Raw genomic sequence first — 25,430 nt, 5'->3', positions numbered from 1 at the left:
ACAATTATGGAAAACCATACAAATCAGCCATATTGCAAATATTTGCTGACACTTAATTTGGGTCTGATTGCTATGACCTCCAATCCAAATTTTAATTTGGTGCTGTCCTACTAATATAGGTCAGTGTCCTGTGATAAAGTTTTCCCCGCATTAGAGTGAAAAGTAAGACAGCTTTAAACGGGTCACAGCACTGACCAGTTGTGAAGCCAGACTGATCATAAAATACGGACAATTGTTAGCAATATGTATTCCTTTTATGTCAGGGGAAAACTGTTTTATGAGCATAATAAGATATTATTTAAGAAGAACCTGTAATTCTGCTAGTCTCAAACCATGTGTGTTGCCCTGTTGCACTCTGTCGTTCAGATATCTTTGCTTTTCTTCTTGTCTACTGATGAGTTCTTGATCCCATGCTTCCTTTGCCTTAGCCAACATTAAACTCTATGAAAGGAAAATACAAAAGATATTGCACTCATTAAAAGATTTAGGTTAGTCAGACATCTACACACAAAGAAAAGATCACCCAATCAAACATAGTATGCATACACCGCTGTTGGTTTCCTAAGCAATTAACCCCTTCACTCCAAAGCCTGCTTTCAACTTCCTGACCAGGCCAATTTTTTCAATTCTGACCACTGTCACTTTTTGAGGTCATAACTCTGGAACCCTTCAATGGATCCCAATGAATCTGAGGTTGTTTTTCGTGACATATTGTATTTCATAATGGTGGTAACATTTCTTTGACTTACGTTTATTTGTGAAAAATTGGAAATTTGGCAAAAATGTAGAAAGTTTTGCAATTTTCAAACTCTTAATTTTTATGTCCTTAAATTAGAGTGTGTCTACTTTACATCAGCACAATTTTTTTTGTTAGGAAGTTTTAAAGGTTAAAAGTTGACTACAGATTTACAAAACCATTTTTTTATGGACCACATCACATTTGAAGTGACTTTGAGGGGTCTATATGACAGAAAATACCCATTCTAAAAACTGCACCCTTCAAGGTGCTCAAAACCACATTCAAGAAGTGTATTAACCCATGGAGTGCTTCACAAAAATTAATGGAATGTGGAAGGAAAAAACAAACATTTTACTTTTTTTCACATTTTAACATTTTAATTTAGACCCAATTTTTTTTACTTTCACTAGGGTATTAGGAGAAAATTGACCATACAGTTTGTTGTTCAATTTCTCCTGAGCATGCTTTTACCCGATATGTGGGGGAAATCTACTGTTTGGTCACACGGTAGGGCTCGAAGGAAGAAGCACCATTTGACTGTTTGAATGTAAAATTTGCTGGAACAATTAGAGGACGCCATGTCGTGTTTGGAGAGTCCCTGATGTGCCTAAACAGTGGAAACCCCCCCCACAAGTGACACCATTTTGGAAACTAGACCCCTCAGGAAAATTATCTAGTTTTGTGTTGAGCACATTGAATCCATCTCAGTTAATTCATCAAGGTGTGATAATGATCATATTGACACCACAGCTGTGTCACATAATTTTATACTATTGGACAGTGAAGAAAAAATAATTTACATTTTTACCAAAAGTGTGTGCTAGCCCCAAATTTTACATTTTCATACTGGGAAATGGATAAAAATGGCACCAAAATGTGTCCCACAATTTCCCCTTAATGTAGAAATACCCTATGTGTGGCTGTACAATATTGCTTAGCCATAAGAAGAGGCTCGGGAGGTACGGAGCGCTATTTGCTCCAAATTTGCTCCAAATTCCTGTCCCTTACCTCATCCTTTGGACATGCTCAGTGGTCCTCCACAGCCACCCACACAGATGGACATACATCTTCATCTGCCTCTGTTCCCTATCTAATCTCACAACCTCTCCCTTCCCCTATCTGACCACCATCTGCTCACCTTCTCATCCATGTTCTCCACACCAGCCCCCCCATGTCCAGCCACTAGCACATCCTTGCAGAAACCTTGCACACCTAGACATTCACAGACTCTCAGATTCTCTTCTACCTCTGTCCTCCATATCTTCACTCAATGACATGGAAATCGCCACCACTTTCTATAACACGCGCTTCCCCAGGCGACACAGAATGCCGCCAGCGCTGGAGCACCACAGCGAGTGCTGACCACCGGAACACCCAACGACTAAGAACGCTACCAGCCCCGGGTCAATATACTGCACACAGCATTGTGAACGATCTTATAGTACAGAGGGAATTCCCATTTGGCCACACAGATAATTCCCATAATCCAGGTAACATTGAACTGTTCTGAAGAAGGTCCATCTTGGACCGAAAACGTTCAACAACAATTGGTTCTGTGCCTGCACGTAAAATAAATTGAATTTTCTTCTTTTCATGAATAATTGAGTGCCGAGTTATTTTGGACATTTGCTATTAAGGGTGGGATACCCTACTTGAGCACCGACTCCCATACTTTACAGAGTGCCGTGTTTCATTTATCTTCTATAACGCTACCCTCACATCAGCCATAGACTCAGTCGCCCCTCTCATGCATGGCAAAGTGCGACAAATCAATTGGCAACCCTGGCACAACAAACTCACCAAAAAACTTCGACAAGCATCCAGGGTCGTGGAGCGGCATTGGAAGAAAACACGCCTGCCAGACGACTTCACTGCCTTCAAGCAAGCTACACTTGCTTTCAAATTAGCCCTCACCTCTGCTAAAGAGACCTATTTTACAAACCTTGTATCTTCATTATCCTACAACCCAAAACAACTGTTCAGCACATTCAACTCTCTCCTCCGCCCACCATTGCCACCTCCAACTCCCCTCATCTCTGCCGAGGACTTTGCAACCTACTTCAAAAATAAGATCGACCAAACAAGGCAAACCTTTACGGTTCCACCACCCCAACCACTCCATATACCAGACTTCTGCCCTTCCCCAATAACCTCCCTCTCCAACATCACTGAAGGAGAGCTCACGCACCTCCTTTCCAAATCACACTCACCACCTGTGCACTCGACCCCATTCCTTCCCACCTGCTCCCCAACCTCACTAACACGCTCATTCCAGGCCTAACCCATCTCTTCAACCTATTGCTATCTTCTGGTACCTTCCCCTCTGCCTTCAAACATGCCACCATCACACCCATCCTCAAAAAAACTAACCTTGACCCAACTGCTATGCCCAGCTATCGTCCCATATCACTGCTCCCATTTGCTTCTAAACTCCTTGAGCAGCATGTCCATGCTCAACTTTCCCTTCACCTCTCATCTAACTCTCTGCTTGACAACTTCCAATCTGGCTTCCACGCCTATCACTCCATCGAAACTGCCCTGACCAAAATTACTAATGACTTACTCATAGCCAACGCTAACAGACAGTTCTCCATCCTTCTCCTTCTTGACCTGTCCTCTGCCTTCGAAACAGTTGACCACTGCCTACTGCTACAGATTCTTTCTTCCCTTGTCATCAAAGGCCTTGCCCTGTCCTGGATTGCCTCATGCTTTTCCGACTGCACTTTTAGCATTTCCCACTCCCACACTACCTCCTCATCCCGCCCTCTCTCTGTTGGAGTCCCTCAAGGCTCTGTGCTGGGGCCCCTACTTTTTTCCATCTATACCCTTGGCCTAGGAAAACTCATAAAGTCCCATGGCTTCCAGTACCACTTGCATGCGGACGACCCTCAGATCTACCTCTCTGGCCCAGATGTCACCTCTCTGCTGTCCAGAATCCCGAAGTGTCTATGAGCCGCATCCTCCTTCTTCACCTCTCGCTTCCTAAAACTCAAAGTAGACAAAACCGAATTCATCATCTTTCCTCCATCTCACGCATCTCCCCTACCCGATCTATCTATTATGGTAAACGGCATCACACTCTCTCCCGCACCAGAAATCCCCTCCCTCGGATTAACTCTCGACTCTGCCCTGTCCTTCACACCACATGTCCAAACTCTTGCCACCTTTGTCGCCTCCAACTCAAAAATATTTCTAGAATCCGTCATTTCCTCAGCCCTCAATCTACTAAAACTCTTGTGCATGCCCTCATCATCTCCCGCCTCGATTACTGCAACACCCTCCTCTGTGGCCTCCCCGCTACCTCTCTTGCACCACTCTAGTCTGTCCTCAACTATGCTGCCTGACTAATCCACCTCTCTTCTTGCTATTCCCCTGTTTCTCCCCTCTGCAAATCCCTCCACTGGCTCCCATTTCCCCAATAAATCCAGTTCAAACAACTAACACTGACCTACAAAGCCATCCACAACCTGTCCCCTCCCTATATCGCTGAACTAATCTCTCAATATCTTCCCTCATGTAATTTTTGATCCTCATAAGACCTCCTACTCTCCTCCACACTTATTTATTCCTCACACAACCGCCTCCAAGATTTCTCCCGAATATCCCCCATCCTCTGGAATTCCATGCCTCAGCAAGTCCGATTATCCACCACCCTTGGATCCTTCAGACGAAACCTGAAAACCCATCTCTTCAGGAAAGCTTAAAGCCTGCAATAACCATTCTGCAGCCTCACCACCACCCGAGCTGTCGCCTCACCACCACCAGAGCTGCTGCACCCTCGACCTTCTGTCTGTTCCCCATTATCCCGTAGAATGTAAGTCCGCAAGGACAGGGTCCTCTCCCCTCTGTACCAGTCTGTCATCGTAAATTTATTTACTGTAAACAATATCTATAACTTTGTATGTATCCCCTTCTCATGTACAGCACCATGGAATTAATGGTGCTATATAAATAAATAATAATAATAATTTGCCTTCTGGAGGGCAGATTTTCCTAGAATAGTTTGCGGACTCCACATACTGAGCCCCTAACTACTAGAAGAGCAGAATCCCCCCTCATGTGACCTCATTTTGGAAATTATACCCCTTTGGGAATTTAACTACAGGTGTAGTGATGATTTTTAACTCCATGGCTGTTTTCCAGAAACAAGCAGCAGTGGATGCTGCTGAATGAAAATGGCAAACTGCCATTGTTGTGACCAGTATGTTGTAGTGACCAGTATGTTTTGCCCAGCTCATGCTTCTAGAGACACACACTCAAAAAGTAGGTGGTTTCCCATCACTATAGAAATGCCAAACATGTGGGTGCTATTTGTGGTTTGGATACACTAGGGCTCACAAGGTAAAGGGGCATTTGGATTTGGGAGCTCAGAATTTCTTTTGAGGGGCGAGAATCCATTTTGCTTTTCCAGATCCTTTGTGCTACCAGTAACTTGTATGCCCCCTATAATTCTGTTAAAAGATGATGGACCTGAGTAGGGGCTTGCTTTTTTTGTGGATTGTGTTGAAGATTTTATTGGGAACATTTTGCATAACAATTGGGACCACATTTATCCGGTGCTCTACGCTGAGTACTTACTTTGGCGTTTTCATCTAAAGCTCTGCATGACATGATTCAGATGAAACCACCAAAGGATCCATTCACTATACAGAGGCAGCAGAGTTACTCTGGACTCAGTTTGTCCTCTATTCAGCCTTGTCCTTCTTTTCACAAGTGCACAAAACTGTGGCAGAGCGCACTTTTATGCACACCTAAAAAGACAGCGCCGGATCACAGCTCCTATGTAGGGATGAGCGAGTAGTTAAATATTCGGACTCGCTATACTCGTAATGAGTAGGTCTTAATACTCAGGTATTCGTAACGAGTAGCGACTCCAATGCAAGTCAATGGGAAATGCGAGTAATTTTATGCTGAACCCTACAAAGCTGTCTGGGGGCCTGAGGAAAAAGCTGAAATGGGTGCATGATTGTTTAAAAGCAGGCGGTAAAAAGCTGTGTGTTTGTTAACGCAGGAAGAAGCCATCCATCATCATCTCAAGGGGTTCACAATTCTAAATGTTGGACTACTGTCCTTGTTGTTCCACTGCCACTGCACAATGTGCAGGCATAGTGTCTTCAAAAAATTAGCCCTAGGGGCTGTATCATGGTTGATGTAGAAAGGAGGCATCAAGAGCCAGACAGTTATGAAACTAGACTACTAGCACGGTAGTTTCAGTGCCCAATGTGAAGGCATAGACACAGTGCTTCAAACAATTAGCCCAAGGGCGGTTACCTTCTCGGCTCCGTACCTGGAACCATTGAGATGTGCTGCAGGTTCCCCAAGGGGCAGACTTAGAGACTGGGACAGGAAGGAAGCGGGCAGAGAGCGTGAAAGGCACGCACGCAGGGGACAGAGCAGCGTGAGCAGAGGTCAGAGCAGGGTGCAGCTGCACTCCGGGAGAGAGAGAGCTCCCGGTCTGAGGACAAATAGAGGGAGACTGCCCAGAAAGACTGCATCTTGTGAGTACATGAAAGTGGACTCTGCTGTGACTGGAGAGGGGCACTTTGAGACCCATGTAGAGACATTGGCCCGTGCAGAGACTTCGACCCCCTGGTCCCCGCGGTATCAGTACAGAGACTGTGATTCCTGGTACAGTTACTTAACAGTGCAGAGCCCCTGATTCCTGGTACAGAGACTTAACAGTGCAGAGCCCCTGATTCCTGGCTGTGTTGTAGAAGCTAAAGACTCAGAGCCTGTGCATACCACATTAACTCCCGAAACCCCAGGCAGCAGGTTCCTAGAGACTACTCAGCCCACGGACAACAGAGGGACGACAAGTGCCGCTGTTTCTCGGCGCCTACGTTGGAGAAGACGACCCTTCAAGCAAGTCCTCATCAGACTGATAAGTGTTCTTTTCTCAAGAAATCCTGCTTAATTCTGTTATATTGTTTGACTCCCATATTTTTGCACTGTTTTATTGCTAGTTATTTTCCATTGCTTCCTCCCTGCGAGGAGCACCTGATTCCTGTTATTAAACCCCTCAACTGTTGGTCTGTCTGTTCCGTGGTGACATACTCAGTACCTGCATGCTATTACAGCTGGAGTCACACTAGACCGTAATATGGACGAGTACTATGCGATAAAAGTCGCATAGCACTCGTGCCAATGTTAATCTCTGGGGCAGCTCCCATCATCCATTTTTTTCTCGGACGTATTATACGAGAGAGAGAAATCACAGTATACGGCAATTTGCACCGTAGTATGGCCGAGACTCATAAATGAAAGTCTATGGGTGTGAGAAAAACTCGCACACCACACGAACCATCAGTGCAACTTGTGAGAAATATGCACCAGTGTCCTTTAGAAAAGCCGGCAATTCAGTGCGGTGTACAGTAAAATCACACTGACAGCTAACTATAGAATAGATAAAATAAATGTGTACACATATTATAGGTACTGTGTATATATATACTGTATATCTATGTCATTGACACATACATATATATCTATATTTACATTTCATAGAGAGTTAGGTAGCAGAATAGCCGATAATTCAATTGTTGGGTTCTGTAAAATCATTGCAGAAGCTGACAGGATATGACACATGGTTTACATACAGTAAACCATTGATTATCACTCAGTTAGATTGATATATGTCCCTGACTAATAATGTTAGTAGTGTGTGTGTGTAAAATTTTTGAACTGTAGGTGTTAACTTAAAGGATTAATTCACGGAAAAAACTGGCATGGGCTCATACGCAATATTCTACGCTAGAGAGGGAAAGCCAGTGACTGGGGGCAGATATTAATAGCCTAGAGAGGGACCATGGTTATTGGCCCCCCCAGGCTAAAAATCTGCCCCCAGCCACCCCAGAAAAGGTGCATCTGTAAGATGCGCCTATTCTGGCACTTAGCCTCTCTCTTCCCATTGCCCTATAGTGGTGGCATATGGGTAATAAGGAGTTAATGTCACCTTGCTATTGTAAGGTGACAATAAGCCTGGTTAATAATGGAGAGGTGTCAATAAGACACCTATCCATTATTAATCCAGTAGTATGAATGGGTTAAAAAAATACACACACATTAAGAAAAAGTATTTTAATGAAATAATTAAACACACAGGTTTACCATCTTTATTATACTCTCAATCCAAGCAAAGCCCTCATTCTTCTGTAAAAAAAAATCCAAAATCAAAAAGCAACAATATTCCATACCTGTCCACTGTAAGTCCCACGCTGCAATCCATCTCAAGGGGTTAAATAGTTTACTACCGGGAGCGGTGCTAATGCTACTGCCCCAACTGCAAACAACTGTGTAATGAATGAAAAGCTGCCTGTGCAGCCTCCCCATCTGACCAAACATGAACTCATTAGCTTGGAAAAGGTTCTGAACATTTTCCTACGCTGTCAAGTTAACCTCAGTTCAGGCGGGCCGACTGCCGCTGATATCCCTGCAAAATGACCTCCAGCAGGCCACAAATCTGCATGTGTCTGCACAAATGGTTAGAAACCGACTCCATGAGGATGGACTGAGTGCCCGATTTCCACAGATGGGGACTGTGCTCACAGTCCAACACCGTGCAGGATGCTTGGCATTTGCCACAGAACACCAGGATTGGCGAATTTGCCACTGGTGCCCTGTGCTCTTCACAGATGAAAGCAGGTTCATACTGAGCACATGTGACAGACGTGGCAGAGTCTGGAGGCGCTGTGGAGAGTGATCTGCTGCCTGCAACATCCTTTAACATGACCGGTTTGGTAGTGGGTCAGTAATGGTGTGGGGTGGCATTTCTATGGAGGGCCTCACAGCCCTCCATGTGATCGTCAGAGGTAGCCTGACTCCCATTAGGTACCGAGATGAGATCCTCAGACCCCTTGTGAGAACATATGCTGGTGCGGTTGACCCTGGGTTCCTCCTAATGCAGGACAATGCCAGACCTCATGTGGCTGGAGTGTGTCAGCAGTTCCTGTAAGATGAAGACATTGAAGCTATGGACTGGCCCGCCTGTTCCCCAGACCTGAATCCGATTGAACACATCTGGGACATCATGTCTCGCACCATCCACCAACGTCACGTTGCACCACAGACTGTCCAGGAGTTGGTGGATGTTTTTATCCAGGTCTGGGAAGAGATTCCTCAGGAGACCATCCTCCACCTCACAATGAGCATGCCCAGGCATTGTAGGGAGATCATACAGGCATGTGGAGGCCAAACATACTACTGAGCATCATTTCCTTGTCTTGAGGCATTTCCACTGAAGTTGGATCAGCCTGTAACTTCATTTTCCACTTTGATTTTGAGCATCATTCCAACTCCAGACCTCCATGGGATATTTGTTGTAATTTAGGTTGATCATTTTTAGGTTTTATTGTTCTCAACACTTTCCACTATGTAAGGAATAAAGATTTACAACTGGAATATTTCATTCAGTGATATCTAGGATGTGGGATTTTAGTGTTCCCTGTTATGATCTGCTGGCCTAAGAGCAGCATGAGACGTACTCTGGAGAAGGTGGTACCTGTACTGACCGCAGACCCTGAACTTAACATCACAACTAGAAGTAGCCATGGAATGTACCTAGCGCTCCCTAGACATCTCGACACAGCCGGAGGACTAATCACCCCTAGAGATAGAAAAGGGAAAACTATCTTGCCTCAGAGAAAATCCCCAAAGGATAGACAGCCCCCCACAAATATTGACTGTGAGAGGAGAGGGAAAAAAACATACACAGACTGAAATGAGAATTTAGCAAAGGAGGCCACTTCTAGCTAAATAGAAAGGATAGGACAGAGTACTATGCGGTCAGTATTAAAACACTAGAAAATATCCACCACAGAAAATACAAAATCTCCACAGCTAACTAAAGATATGGAGGGTATATCTGCATCTCCAGAGATACCAGCTTGGCTAAACAAATCCTTATAAAGACCAAGCTGGACAAGACAAAAACATGGAAAAGAACTGAACAATAAGGCCACAGCATGTGGACAGCAAAAAATCAAGGCCAGAACTTATCTTTGTTGAAATGAACTGCAAAGCAGAAGAGACCAGGCAGGGATGTGAATCCTCCAGGAACAATGGACAACTGGCACTGACTAAAGGGTGAAGCAAGACTAAATAGCCCAGTCAAAATTGCAAAAAGTGAACACACCTGATAAATGCTGCAATTCAGAGACAGCAGCGCTACCACTTACAACCACCGGAGGGAGCCCAAGAGCAGAATTCACAACAGTACCCCCCCCTTGAGGAGGGGTCACCGAAACCTCACCAGAGCCCCCAGGCTGATCCGGACGAGCCAAATGAAAGGCACGAACCAAATCATCAGCATGAACATCAGAGGCAACAACCCAAGAATTATCCTCCTGGCCATAACCCTTCCATTTGACAAGATACTGAAGCTTCCGCCTCGAAAAACGAGAATCCAAAATCTTCTCAACCACATACTCCAACTCCCCATCAATCAACACCGGGGCAGGAGGATCAACAGAGGGAACAACGGGCACCACATATTTCCGCAACAAAGATCTATGAAAAACATTATGGATAGAAAAAGAGGCTGGAAGGGCCAAACGAAAAGACACTGGATTGATAATCTCAGAAATCCTATAAGGGCCAATAAACCGAGGCTTAAACTTAGGGGAAGAAACCTTCATAGGGACATGACGGGAAGACAACCAGACCAAATCCCCAACCCGAAGCCGGGAACCAACACACCGACGATGGTTAGCAAAACGCTGAGCCCCCTCCTGAGACAACACCAAATTGTCAACAACATGAGCCCAAATTTGCTGCAACCTGTCAACCACAGAGTCCACCCCAGGACAATCAGAAGGCTCAAACTGCCCCGAAGAAAAACGAGGATGAAAACCAGAGTTACAAAAGAAGGGTGAAACCAAGGTAGCAGAACTAGCCCGATTATTAAGGGCAAACTCGGCCAATAGCAAGAAAGCCACCCAATCATCCTGATCAGCAGACACAAAGCATCTCAAATAAGTTTCCAAAGTCTGATTAGTTCGCTCGGTTTGGCCATTTGTCTGAGGATGAAATGCGGAAGAAAAAGACAAATCAATGCCTAGCCTAGCACAAAAGGCCCGCCAAAACCTAGAAACAAACTGGGAACCTCTATCGGACACAATATTCTCCGGAATGCCAAGCAAACGAACCACATGCTGAAAAAACAACGGAACCAAATCAGAAGAGGAAGGCAACTTAGGCAAAGGTACCAAATGAACCATCTTAGAAAACCGGTCACAAACCACCCAGATAACTGACATCCTCTGGGAAACCGGAAGATCCGAAATAAAATCCATAGAAATATGCGTCCAAGGCCTCTCAGGGACCGGCAAAGGCAAAAGCAACCCACTAGCGCAGGAACAGCAAGGCTTGGCCCGCGCACAAGTCCCACAGGACTGCACAAAAGAACGCACATCCCGTGACAAAGAAGGCCACCAAAAGGACCTACCAACCAAATCTCTGGTACCAAAAATCCCAGGATGACCAGCTAACACAGAACAATGAACCTCCGAAATCACTTTACTAGTCCATCTGTCAGGAACAAACAATTTCCCCACTGGACAGTGGTCAGGTTTATCAGCCTGAAATTCCTGAAGAACCAGTCGTAAATCAGGGGAGATGGCAGAAAGAATCACCCCTTCCTTCAGAATACCGACCGGCTCAAGGACTCCAGGAGAATCAGGCAAAAAGCTCCTAGAGAGGGCATCAGCCTTAACATTCTTAGAACCCGGAAGATATGAGACCACAAAATCAAACTGGGAGAAAAACAGGGACCATCGGGCCTGTCTAGGATTCAGCCCTTTGGCAGACTCAAGATAAATCAGATTCTTATGATCGGTCAAGACCACAATACGGTGCTTGGCCCCCTCAAGCCAATGTCGCCACTCCTCAAATGCCCACTTCATAGCCAACAACTTACGATTGCCGACATCATAATTGCGTTCCGCAGGTGAAAACTTTCGAGAAAAGAAGGCACACGGTTTCATCAAAGAACCATCAGAATTCCTCTGAGACAAAACAGCCCCTGCCCCAATCTCAGAAGCGTCAACCTCAACCTTAAAAGGAAGAGAAATATCCGGCTGATGCAACACAGGGGCAGAAGTAAATCGGCGTTTAAGCTCCTGAAAGGCAGAAACAGCCGCAGAGGACCAATTCGTCACATCAGCGCCTTTCTTCGTCAAATCGGTCAGGGGTTTAACCACACTGGAGAAGTTGGCAATGAAACGGCGATAAAAATTAGCAAAGCCCAAAAATTTCTGAAGGCTCTTCACGGATGTGGGCTGGATCCAATCATGAATGGCCTGAATCTTAACCGGATCCATTTCTATAGATGAGGGAGAAAAAATGAAGCCCAAAAAAGAAATCTTCTGTACTCCAAAGAGGCACTTAGACCCCTTCACAAACAAGGCATTATCACGAAGGATCTGAAATACCATCCTGACTTGTTTCACATGAGACTCCCAATCATCTGAAAAAATCTAAATATCATTCAAATATACAATCATGAATTTATCAAGATAATTCCGAAATATATCATGCATGAAGGACTGAAACACAGATGGAGCATTAGAGAGTCCGAATGGCATCACAAGGTATTCAAAATGGCCTTCGGGCGTATTAAATGCAGTTTTCCATTCGTCACCCTGCTTAATACGAACAAGATTATATGCCCCTCGAAGGTCAATCTTAGTAAACCAACTAGCCCCCTTAATCCTAGCAAACAGATCAGAAAGCAAAGGCAAAGGGTATTGGAATTTGACCGTGATCTTATTCAAGAGGCGATAATCAATACAGGGTCTCAAGGAGCCATCTTTTTTGGCAACAAAAAAAAAACCTGCTCCCAATGGTGAAGAAGATGGCCAAATATGCCCCTTCTCCAAGGACACCTTAACATAGCTCCGCATGGCGGTATGTTCTGGCACAGACAGGTTGAAAAGTCAGCCCTTAGGGAACTTACAGCCTGGAATCAAGTCAATAGCACAATCACAGTCCCTATGCGGTGGAAGGGAACTGGACTTGGGCTCATTGAATACATCCTGGAAATCTGACAAAAACTCAGGAATTTCAGAAGAGGGGGAGGAGGCAATTGACATCAAAGGAACGTCACCATGAACCCCCTGACAACCCCAACTAGTCACAGACATAGATTTCCAATCTAGTACCGGATTATGCACCTGTAACCATGGGAAACCCAGCACAATAGCATCATGCAAATTATGCAACACCAGAAAATGACAATCTTCCTGATGGGCTGGCGCCATGCACATGGTCAGCTATGTCCAAAACTGAGGTTTATTTTTAGCCAACGGTGTAGCATCAATGCCCCTCAAAGGAATAGGACTCTGCAAAGGCTGCAAGGGGAAACCACAACGTCTGGCAAATTCTAAGTCCATTAAGTTTAGAGCGGCGCCTGAATCCACAAATGCCATGACAGAAAATGACGATAATGAGCAGATTAGGGTCACAGATAACAGAAATTTAGGTTGTACCGTACTGATGGCAACAGAACTAGCGATTCTCTTGGTACGCTTAGGGCAATCAGAAATAACATGAGCAGAATTGCCGCAGTAAAAACACAACTTATTCTGACATCTGAATCCTTGTCGTTCAGCTCTAGACACAATCCTATCACACTGCATAGGCTCAGGACTCCGCTCGGAAGACAGTGCCATAGTGTGCACAACTCCGCGCTCGCGCAAGCGCCGATCAATCTGAATGGCCAGAGACATAGAATCACTCAGACCAGCAGGCTTTAACGGATTCAGAAAGACCCTTTCTGAAGATTGCCGCCAAGGCATCCTCATTCCATATAGTCAGTAGAGACCATTTTCTAAACTTCTGGCAATATGATTCTGCCGCTTCTTGACCCTGAGACAGGGCCAACAAGGTCTTCTCAGCATGATCCACTGAACTAGGTTCGTCATACAATAACCCAAGCGCCTGAAAAAAGGTGTCTACATTAAGCAACGCCGGATTCCCAGGTTCCAGGGCAAATGCCCAATCCTGGGGGTCACCACGCAGCAGAGATATAACAATTTTAACCTGCTGGATGGGATCACCAGAGGAACGGGGTTTCAGAGCAAAAAACAGTTTACAGTTATTTTTAAAACTCAGAAATTTGGACCTATCCCCAAAAAAACAAATCAGGAGTTGGAATTCTAGGCTCTAAAACTGGAGTCTGAATGATATAATCGGAAATACCCTGTACTCTAGCAGCAAGTTGATCCACACGAGAAGCCAATCCCTGAACATCCATACCAGCGCCGAACTCCTGAGCCACCCAGAGGTAAAGATGGAAAAAAAAAAAAAAACACAACAGACTACAGAAAAAAAAATGGCTCAGCACTTTCCTTCCCTTCTTCTGAGATGCGGTTAACTCATTGTTGGCCAGTTGTACTGTTATGATCTGGTGGCCTAAGAGCAGCATGAGACGTACTCTGGAGAAGGTGGTACGTGTACTGACCGCAGACCCTGAACTTAACACCACAACTAGAAGTAGCCGTGGAATGTACCTAGCGCTCCCTAGACATCTCGACACAGCCGGAGGACTAATTACCCCTAGAGATAGAAAAGGGAAAACTATCTTGCCTCAGAGAAAATCCCCAAAGGATAGACAGCCCCCCACAAATATTGACTGTGAGAGGAGATGGAAAAAAACATACACAGACTGAAATGAGAATTTAGCAAAGGAGGCCACTTCTAGCTAAATAGAAAGGATAGGACAGAGTACTATGCGGTCAGTATTAAAACACTAGAAAATATCCACCACAGAAAATACAAAATCTCCACAGCTAACTAAAGATATGGAGGGTATATCTGCATCTCCAGAGATACCAGCTTGGCTAAACAAATCCTTATAAAGACCAAGCTGGACAAGACAAAAACATGGAAAAGAACTGAACAATAAGGCCACAGCATGTGGACAGCAAAAAATCAAGGCCAGAACTTATCTTTATTGAAATGAACTGCAAAGCAGAAGAGACCAGGCAGGGATGTGAATCCTCCAGGAACAATGGACAACTGGCACTGACTAAAGGGTGAAGCAAGACTAAATAGCCCAGTCAAAATTGCAAAAAGTGAACACACCTGATAAATGCTGCGATTCAGAGACAGCAGCGCTACCACTTACAACCACCGGAGGGAGCCCAAGAGCAGAATTCACAACAGTTCCCTTTATTTTTTGGAGAAGTGTATATATATATATATATATATATATATATATATATATATATATATATATATATACACATACACTGTATATATGTTTTCACGAATATTTGAGGGCATGGATCCATTATATGTCCATTTTGCAAGCCGGCGAGAAAATCTCACCATATGGATGTCATACGGATGACATACGGATGTCACAGGGATACTTTGATGTGAGAAAATCGCATCCTCGCATTGCACATGGATCATGTTCAACATTGATGCGATTCTCAGCCATAAAAAGCGGACTGATTTTTATACGTTATATGTGACTCCAGCCTTAGAAGGAGGAAAGGGGTTTGTATGGGAAGGGATGGACGTGATCGCCAGTAGCATAAAAGAACGTTTTGGGTGACTTTAGGTTGGGTTGATGTCATCTGGAGGGCTTAAAAACTGTGTCGAAATCCAGTCCTTGTTAAATTTTATCAGAGTCAGCCTGTCTGCATTCTCAGTAGTCAGCTGGGTGCGTGTATCTATGATGATCGCCCCACTGAAAACACGCTCTGACACCACACTAGCAGCAGGGCAGGCCAGCACCTCCAAGGCATATAAGGAGAGGTCAGGCCAACTGTCCAGCTTGGATACTCAGTAATTAAATGGAACCGAAGCATCAGGAAGGATGCAGGTATGGTCACTTAGATACTCGTTGATCATGTTGTTCAACTTCTGCCTCCTTGATATTGTTACCGGTCCAGATAGCCTTTGCTGATGAGCCAGTTTATTGAAGATGGCCCAGTTGGTGGACATTTTCCCCCCACCTCTTTTGGAACTGCTGGGCGTGACTCTGTCCATTAATGCATGCTGTTGCAAAGAGCTGGTAACTCTGCTACCAGCGGTGTCTGAGTCTGATGTTGTCATCGAATGATCGACAACGGCCCTCTTGATGGATTCAATTGTGAAACCCCTTGGTGACTGAAACAGTAGCGAAGGAAATTTGTCCTTGTACCTTGGGTCGAGAAAGGTGGCCAACCAGAAGAGGTTGCTGTTGAAAATGTGGATCATGCGAGGGTCTTGGGATAGACAATTAGACATGAACTGTGCCATGTGTGCCAAGCTGCAATGAGGCAAATGTTCTGTGGCTCCAAAAAAAGGAACAATACCCATCCTCTCCTCACACTGACTCTCCTCCTGCTCCTCCACCTCCTCCTCTCCAGCCCACCCATGCTGGACAGACCTGAAGCTGGGGTTGGGAGTCCCCTCTGTAGCATCATGGGTCCCCTCGGTACCACATAAAAATAAGTCGTCTCCCTCCTCTTCTTCCTGCTCATCTTCATCACCCAATCTAGCCTCATCATGATATTGGCTGGGCTGGATAAGATCACCCAGTTTGAAATCTTGCTCCATACCCTGCTGATGGGCACTCAAAGATTCCATGTTTAGATTATGCAGCAATTCTTTCAACGTAAGTAGCACCGGGATGATAATGCTGATAATAGCCTGATCACTGCTCACGAGGTTGGTGCAGTACTCAATGTTATAAAGCACCTCACAAATGTCAGCGATCCACACCCACTCGACAGTTGTTATGTGTTTTGGCTGAGTCGCAGTCTGACGGGTATGTTTAAGCTGGTATTCAGAAAGTGCCCTCTGCTGCTCACTATCCTTGCCAACATATGATATGTTGAGCTCCTCCGTGTGGGCAAGTCGCAAATGAGTCAGTGATTTGGCAAATTAAATTGCTTTTGAAGTGCAGCAAGATCGGCAACAGTGGTAGAGGAATGGCGGGAATGGGCACAAATACGGCGCACCTTCTCAAGTAGGTACGGCAAGTCAGGGTATGTTTTGATTAATTTCTGAACCACTAGGTATGAATAACACGTGTACCAGCTTCCCGGGCTTTAATGCCACCACCAGGTTATGCCCATTATCGCAGACAACCAGACCGGGTTCGAGTTACAGTGGGGAGAGCCACTAATCGGTCTGTTTTATTTCTTGCCACTGCTCTGCTGCAGTGTGTGGTGTTTGACCTAAACAGATCAGCTTCAGCAGAGCGCATTGCCGCTTTGCCGATGCGCTGCTGTACAGCTCCCAACTTGGGAGTGATGTGGAGGGTAATTCAGCATAGGATGAGGATGCGGAGGAGGAGGAGGAAGAGGGGGAGACTTGACGTATATGATGAGACCAGAGACCATAACTGAGGTTGGGCCCGCTATACGTGGTGTGGGTAGGATATGTGATGTTCCAGTTTGCGACTTTGTCCTACCCTCCACCAGGTTCATCCAGTGTGCCATGACAGAAATGTATCATCTCTGTCCACAACTACTTGTCCATGTGTCTGTTGTTAGGTGGACCTTCCCGGTTACGGCATTGATGAGAGCATGCTTTAGATTGTTTAACACGTGCTGGTGTAACGCAGGAATGGCACACCGGGAAAAATAGATCCGGCTGGGAACAGAGTATCGTGGGGCAGCCACAGCCAAGAACTCACGGAAAGACTGTGTCCCCACAAGTCTAAATGGCAACATCTCCAGGGCTAGCAACTTGGCAATGTGCACGTTTATTATTTGTGCTTGTGGGTGTGTGGGTTGGTATTTACGCTTCCTTTCATAGATCTGGGGCACGGACAACTGGACGCTTGGTTGGGACAAAGAAGTGGATGGGATTGTTGTGTCCTGTGTATATGCAACCATAGCTTGTGAGCAGGAGGTATGAGCGCCTGCTTCCGGGCCAGCAGATTGGGAAGGACGGATCACAGACGACATGGCAGTGGTATGACCCACAGACACTGATTTGTTTTCCTGTTGTTCAACCCACCGACTAGGGTGCTTGGCTGCCATGTGTTTACGCATACTGGTCATGCTCTGGTTGCCTTTGCCCTGGCCTCTGCTCAGCTTCGTATGGCAGATGCTACAGATGACAATGTTTGGTTCAGAAGGACTATCCGAAAAAAAATTCCAGACAGAGGATGAATGCCCCCTTGCCTTGACTTGGGGCACAGAGGGATTGCTCTTGGCAACCGTTGACACACCTCACACTCTGCTCAAACCACTAGCCCTTGGTGCCTTTGATGGTGCTACGTATCCACCTTCTTCCTCTGTGCTGCTGTGTTGGCTATGCGTACCGACGGTCCAGGTCGGATCACTTGACTCATCATCGACCAACTCGTCGTCCATGTCATCCTCCTTCCGTGTTGATATTGTCAGCTTGCCAGATGGCAACTGTGTCTCATCTTCATCAGCCTCCACCTCTTGAGCCAGTATATCACGTGGCTGAAAGTGGCTTTCTTCTTTCCGTGGGTTTTCAAATATTTGGCCATGAACAGACGATACCTCCTCACATTCCTCTTCAATATTGTGCATTGAGAGGCCAGAGGCAACCAAAGGATCATATGTACCAAACAGATCATTGGAGTGGCCAAGCATGGGGTCAAATGTTTCCTGTGACTGCTGTGGGGGGGGAGGAAGTATGAACAGGTTGAGAATTGGATGACCCAGCGTTCTGTGTATTGACAGTAGACTGTGTGGTAGCAGAGGATTGGGTACTACTATAAAATTTCATTGAGGCCTTATCTGCCATCCAAGACAGTATCTGCACTGGCTCTTCGGGCTTCCAGACACGTTTACGTTCCAGACTGGGAATTTTCGCCTGGAACATAGATGCATCAACCTTCTTCTGTCTCCCAGACTCAGTGCCTTTTCGGGCACCACTGACAACCCCACGCCCACGTCCACGTCCCTGTCTTTTCACAAGAGACTTTTTGGGAATTTGTTTTTTTTTGTGGCATAGTTGCAGATGTTCAGATGCAGATATTGGGGAACAAGGAGCAGTCTGTGCTTTGTGGAAGGTAGCACTACAGCCTAGTACTGCTTTGTGTTTTACAAACAGGAGGACAGTCTGCAATGTAGAAAAATTGGCCTGAGTTTAAAGCTGTATATTTTGCTCACCAGTCACCACAGAAGACAACGGTGCTGGCTGCGTGTCAGTTGTGCAGTAACGTGTGTGCTATTCGGTGTGCAAACAGCACCATAAGGGCAAAAAAATTGGCCTGAGTTTAACGCTGAATATTTTGCTCGCCAGTCACCACAGAAGACAGTGGTGCTGGCTGTGCTTCAGTTGTGCAGTACCGTGCGTGCTATTCGGTGAGCAAACAGAAATGCAAGAGCAAAATAATTGGCCTGCAGGGGTAAATGTGACCCCAAAAATAGCTGGGAAAACTGTCACTACTCCCTGACCATATACAGTATTTTCAGCAAGCGCTGAGATATTGAGGTACTATTTGTGTACTGTAACTCTCCTGCCTGTCTCCCTGTACTACTACAGTCACCTGCTACTAGAATAGCTCTCATAAGAGCTTTTGTGTTTTTGTGTTTTTTTAGAAGATTTCTGAACGATTTCCAAAAGCACAACTCTCCCTAGCAGCTGCTCACACTCTCCCTACGCTAGCACTAGCTGTGTTCCGGATGCAGTGTGCAGAAAATGGTGCCGGCAGGGCTTGTATAGAGCCTATGAGTCATAGCCTACTATGAGGACTCATCTATGACACTGCGCAGCCAGCCAATCACTGTAATGCCGCCCACAACCAAGAAGGCTGCGGCATTACTGTGATCGGCTAATGCTGGGTGTGAGATACGAATATTGCGAGGCGAGTAGTGAAATACTTGCTAGGATCCGAGTACTGCGAGCACCGCATTACTCGCTGAGTACCGAATCCTAAGAAATATACTCGCCCATCCCTAGTCCTATGGTATCCACAATGCCTCTGTCTGCCTCCTTATAGAGAATCTTCAAACAGGGGTTCTGTCTGAATCACGTATTTCAGAGATTTTACATGGAAACCTTGGTATAAGCGCAGCATAAGTGTGCATCGAGTCTTACTGTGATCTTTGGGAGGCAGAATTGAAAAAACTGACAGCAAGTTAAGAATTGGTTTTACTTATTTTTTACGCCATTCCTCATGCGATATAATCTGAGGAATTAATGCAGAAAAATTGGGCATCAGGCTTTGGTGGAACATCAGAAGGTTGGAGGAATATTTAAAAACTTCTATTACACCTAGGGGTCTTAGAGTAAAAATGTTCCCAGCTTGGGAACGCACCACAGAATTTTCTAATATTTGGGAACAAGGCCTATTGAAATGCCCAGGGATCATCATGAATATGCTGTTGGAGCATCACTAGAATCCAAACTTGCCAATTTTGACAGGACTAAAGGGGTACAACCTATGCAGGAAAAATTTAAGGATGTTTTAGACAAATTTGAACAGGATATTATCTCAGGCAAGAAAAAGACATTTCAGAGAAATCAGACAGACTATAATAACAAAACAGCCTATAGGTGGAGGCAGGGCCGTATTTAGGTTTTACTGCTGCCTCCCCCTTTGGTGAGTATGACACTATCGGCAGTGACTTTAGCAAGAATCGCTAATGTGAAAGTCGCCTTTTGCAGCAGATCCGTCAGTTTTTCTGCATGTGCCGCGTAACGGATCACTTACAGCAACACTGCGTTCGGCCTCATTCATTCCCTATGGGATTTGCGGCACTTGCCATGATCTGGCAAATGTGGTACCATACCTCCCAACTCTTGAAGAAGGGAAGGAGGTATAAGGTGTGCGGCGCGCGTAGCGCGCCGTGGCAAATTTTAGGCCACGCCTCTGACCACACCCATTTCACAACTAGTCACACCCATATCCACGTCCCAACCACAGCCATTTAGCACTGCTGATCACACTGTTTTATATACAATAATTATAAACAAAACAATATGGCCACAGTGCTCCATACTGTATAATGGCCACACATGATGCTCCATACTGTATAATGACCACACATGATGCTCCATACTGTATAATGGCCACAAATGATGCTCAATACTGTATAATGGCCACACGTGATGCTCAATACTGTATAATGGCCATTGGCCACACATGATGCTCCATACTGTATAATGGCCACACATGATGCTCCATACTGTATAATGACCAAACATGATGCTCCATACTGTATAATGACCACACATGATGCTCCATACTGTATAATGGCCACACATGATGCTCCATACTGTATAATGGCCACACATGATGCTCCATACTGTATAATGAACCCACATGATGCTCAATAGTGTATAATGGCCACACATGATGCTCAATACTGTATAACGGCCACACATGATGCTCCATACTGTATAATGGCCACACACAGTTCTCCATACTGTATGATGACCCCCCTCCTGTATGCATGGCTCATATTCCCCCCTCCCTGTATGCATGGCTCATATTCCCCCCCCGTATGCATGGCTCATATTCCCCCCCCCCGTATGCATGGCTCATCTCTCCACCTCCCCCTGTATGCATGGCTCATCTCTCCACCCCCCCCCCTGTATGCATGGCTCATAATTTCCCCCCCCCCCCTGTATGTATGGCTGATGGCTCATACTCCCCCGTATGCATGGCTCATAATTCCCCCCCCTGTATGTATGGCTGATGGCTCATATTCCCCTGTATGCATGGCTCATAATTCCCCCCCCCTGTATGCATGGCTGATGGCTCATATTCCCCCGTATGCATGGCTCATAATTCCCCCCCCCCTGTATGTATGGCTGATGGCTCATATTCCCCTGTATGCATGGCTCATAATTCCCCCCCTGTATGCATGGTTGATGGCTCATAATTCCCCCCCTCCTGTATGCATGGCTGATGGCTCATATTCCCCTGTATGCATGGCTCATAATTCCCCCCCCCCTGTATGCATGGCTGATGGCTCATAATTCCCCCCCCATATGCATGGCTGATGGCTCATATTCCCCTGTATGCATGGCTCATAATTCCCCCCCCATATGCATGGCTGATGGCTCATACTCCCCGGTATGCATGGTTCATCTCTCCACCCCCTCCCCCGCTCCTTCTCCCATCTTGCATGGCTCGGGCGGCTTACCTTCCTCCTTCATCCCCCGTCCCTCATACTCACCTGTCAGCTGTCCCACACACCGCGCGGCTGCGCCGACATCCTCCCTCTGGCTCTGTCCCGCCGCAGTGCCTTCTTCCTGAGTGAGCGGTCACGTGGTACCGCTCATTAAAGGTCATGAATATGTGCATATTCATGACCTTAATGTCATGATCTCTGCAGGCAGAGATCATAGCAAGCCTATAGAGGGACAAGCTCTCGGAAGATGGAACTATACTGACCATGAACTAAGCCTGCCGCGCAACTAGAAATAGCCAGGTAGCATTTCCTATTTATCGCTAGATGCCCAGCTCTGGCCTAAGACCTAAATAGCTAGCAGAGGGAAATATAAGACCTGGCTCACCTCTAGAGAAATATTCCAAAGAAGACAGTAGCCCCCCACATATAATGACGGTGAGTTCAGATGAAACAACAAACGCAGCAGGAAAATAGTCTTAGCAAATTTGAGGTCCGCTTACTAGATAGCAGAAGACAGATAGTATACTTTCATGGTCAGCAGAAAAACACTAACAAAACACCATCCAGAGATTACCTTAAACTCTGGCATTAACTCATAACGCCAGAGTAGCAATCCCTGATCAACGAGAGCTTTCCAGACACAGTAACAAAACTTCAGCTGTGAACTGGAACAAATAGGCAAAACGAAACATGGACAAAAGTCCAACTTATCTAGTAGTTGTCTAGAAGCAGGAACAAGCACTGAGAGGCATCAGATAACATTGTTGACCGGCAAGAAACCACCAGAGAAATGAGCTTAAATAGCGACACCCACTACTGATGGAACCAGGTGAAACAGGAAAGAGGATGACAAGTCCAATTCCACAAGCGGCCACCGGGGGAGCCCAGAATCCAAATTCACAACAGTACCCCCCCCTCAAGGAGGGGGCACCGAACCCTCACCAGATCCACCAGGGCGACCAGGATGAGCCCTATGGAAGGCACGAACAAGATCAGAAGCATGAACATCAGATGCATTGACCCAAGAATTATCCTCCTGGCCGTAACCCTTCCAGTTGACCAGATACTGGAGTCTCCGTCTGGAAACACGAGAGTCCAAAATTTTCTCCACAACGTACTCCAACTCACCCTCAACCAACACCGGAGCAGGAGGCTCAACTGAAGGTACAACAGGTACCTCATACCTGCGCAATAACGACCGATGAAAAACGTTATGAATGGAAAAGGACGCAGGGAGGTCCAAACGGAAAGAAACAGGATTAAGAATCTCCAATATTCTATAAGGGCCGATGAACCGAGGTTTAAACTTAGGAGAAGAGACCCTCATAGGGACAAAACGAGAAGACAACCACACCAAATCTCCAACACAAAGCCGAGAACCAACACGACGATGACGGTTGGCAAAACGCTGAGTCTTCTCCTGGGACAACTTCAAATTGTCCATAACCTGCCCCCAGATGTGATGCAATCTCTCCACCACCGCATCCACTCCAGGACAATCCGAGGATTCCACCTGACCGGAGGAAAATCGAGGGTGAAACCCCGAATTACAGAAAAACGGGGACACCAAGGTGGAAGAGCTGGCCCGATTATTGAGGGCGAACTCTGCCAATGGCAAAAAAGCAACCCAATCGTCCTGGTCAGCAGAGACAAAACACCTCAGATATGTCTCCAGGGTCTGATTAGTCCGCTCGGTCTGGCCATTAGTCTGAGGGTGAAAAGCAGATGAAAAAGACAAATCTATGCCCATCCTAGCACAGAATGCCCGCCAAAATCTAGACACAAATTGGGTACCTCTGTCAGAAACAATATTCTCAGGAATACCGTGCAATCGGACAACATTCTGAAAAAACAGAGGAACCAACTCAGAAGAAGAAGGCAACTTGGGCAGAGGAACCAAATGGACCATTTTAGAGAAACGGTCACAGACCACCCAGATGACAGACATCTTCTGGGAAACAGGCAGATCTGAAATAAAATCCATCGAGATGTGTGTCCAAGGCCTCTTAGGAATAGGCAAGGGCAACAGCAGTCCGCTAGCCCGAGAACTACAAGACTTGGCCCGAGCACAAATGTCACATGACTGCACAAAGACTCGCACATCTCGTGACAGGGAAGGCCACCAGAAGGATCTTGCCACCAAATCCCTGGTACCAAAAATTCCGGGATGACCTGCCAATGCAGAAGAATGTACCTCAGAGATGACTCTACTGGTCCAATCATCCGGAACAAACAGTCTATCAGGCGGACAACGATCCGGTCTATCCGCCTGAAACTCTTGCAAGGACCGCCGCAGATCAGGAGAAACGGCCGACAAAATTACTCCCTCCCTAAGGATACCTGTGGGTTCAGAATTACCAGGAGAGTCCGGGTCAAAACTCCTAGAAAGGGCATCTGCCTTAACATTCTTAGAACCCGGTAGGTATGACACCACAAAATTAAAGCGAGAAAAAAATAAAGACCAGCGCGCCTGTCTAGGATTCAGGCGCCTGGCAGTCTCAAGATAAATCAAATTTTTGTGGTCAGTCAATACCACCACCTGATGCTTAGCCCCCTCTAGCCAATGGCGCCACTCCTCAAACGCCCACTTCATGGCCAAAAGCTCCCGATTCCCAACATCATAATTCCGCTCTGCGGGCGAAAATTTGCGAGAAAAGAAGGCACAAGGCCTAATGACGGAGCAGTCGGAACCTTTCTGCGACAACACTGCCCCAGCTCCGATCTCCGAAGCGTCAACCTCAACCTGAAAAGGCAGATTCACATCAGGCTGACGCAACACAGGGGCAGAGGCAAAACGGTGCTTAAGCTCCTGAAAGGCCTCTACAGCATGAGGGGACCAATTAGCAACATCAGCGCCTTGTCTGGTCAAATCAGTCAGTGGTTTAACGACATCCGAAAAACCAGCAATAAATCGGCGGTAAAAGTTGGCAAAGCCCAAAAATCTCTGAAGACCCTTAAGAGAGGAGGGCTGAGTCCAGTCACAAATAGCTTGCACCTTGACGGGATCCATCTCAATGGAAGAGGGAGAAAAAATATACCCCAAAAAGGAAATTTTCTGGACCCCAAAAACGCACTTAGACCCCTTCACACATAAAGAATTAGACCGCAGAACCTGAAAAACTCTCCTGACCTGCTGGACATGAGAGTCCCAGTCATCAGAAAAAATCAGAATATCATCCAGATATATTATCATAAATTTATCCAGAAAATCGCGGAAAATATCATGCATAAAAGACTGGAAAACTGAAGGGGCATTAGAAAGACCAAAAGGCATGACCAAATACTCAAAGTGGCCCTCGGGCGTATTAAATGCGGTCTTCCACTCATCCCCCTGCCTGATCCGCACCAAATTATACGCCCCACGAAGATCAATTTTAGAGAACCACTTAGCACCCTCTATACGAGCAAACAAATCAGTAAGCAATGGCAATGGGTATTGATACTTAACAGTGATCTTATTCAGAAGCCGATAATCAATACATGGTCTCAAAGAGCCGTCCTTTTTTGAGACAAAGAAAAACCCAGCTCCCAAGGGAGAAGAAGATGGACGAATATGTCCCTTTTCCAAAGACTCCTTTATATATTCCCGCATAGCAGCATGTTCCGGCACAGACAGATTAAACAAACGACCC

General features: G+C 45.9%; 1 protein-coding gene across 1 annotated transcript in view; it reads right to left on the bottom strand.

Moving 5' to 3' along the window:
• LOC143803906 (troponin I, slow skeletal muscle-like) overlaps positions 1-25,430 on the bottom strand; it is a 137,666-nt gene that overhangs the window by 81,817 nt on the left and 30,419 nt on the right. The window contains exon 4 of the mRNA XM_077281665.1: positions 310-441. Within this exon, the coding sequence (XP_077137780.1) occupies positions 310-441 (132 nt within the window). The remainder of the gene's footprint in view (positions 1-309; positions 442-25,430) is intronic.

This window comes from Ranitomeya variabilis, chromosome 2 (assembly GCF_051348905.1).
Source record: "Ranitomeya variabilis isolate aRanVar5 chromosome 2, aRanVar5.hap1, whole genome shotgun sequence".
Classification (NCBI taxonomy): Eukaryota; Metazoa; Chordata; class Amphibia; order Anura; family Dendrobatidae; genus Ranitomeya; species Ranitomeya variabilis.
This window is presented reverse-complemented; position numbering and strand designations above follow the sequence as displayed.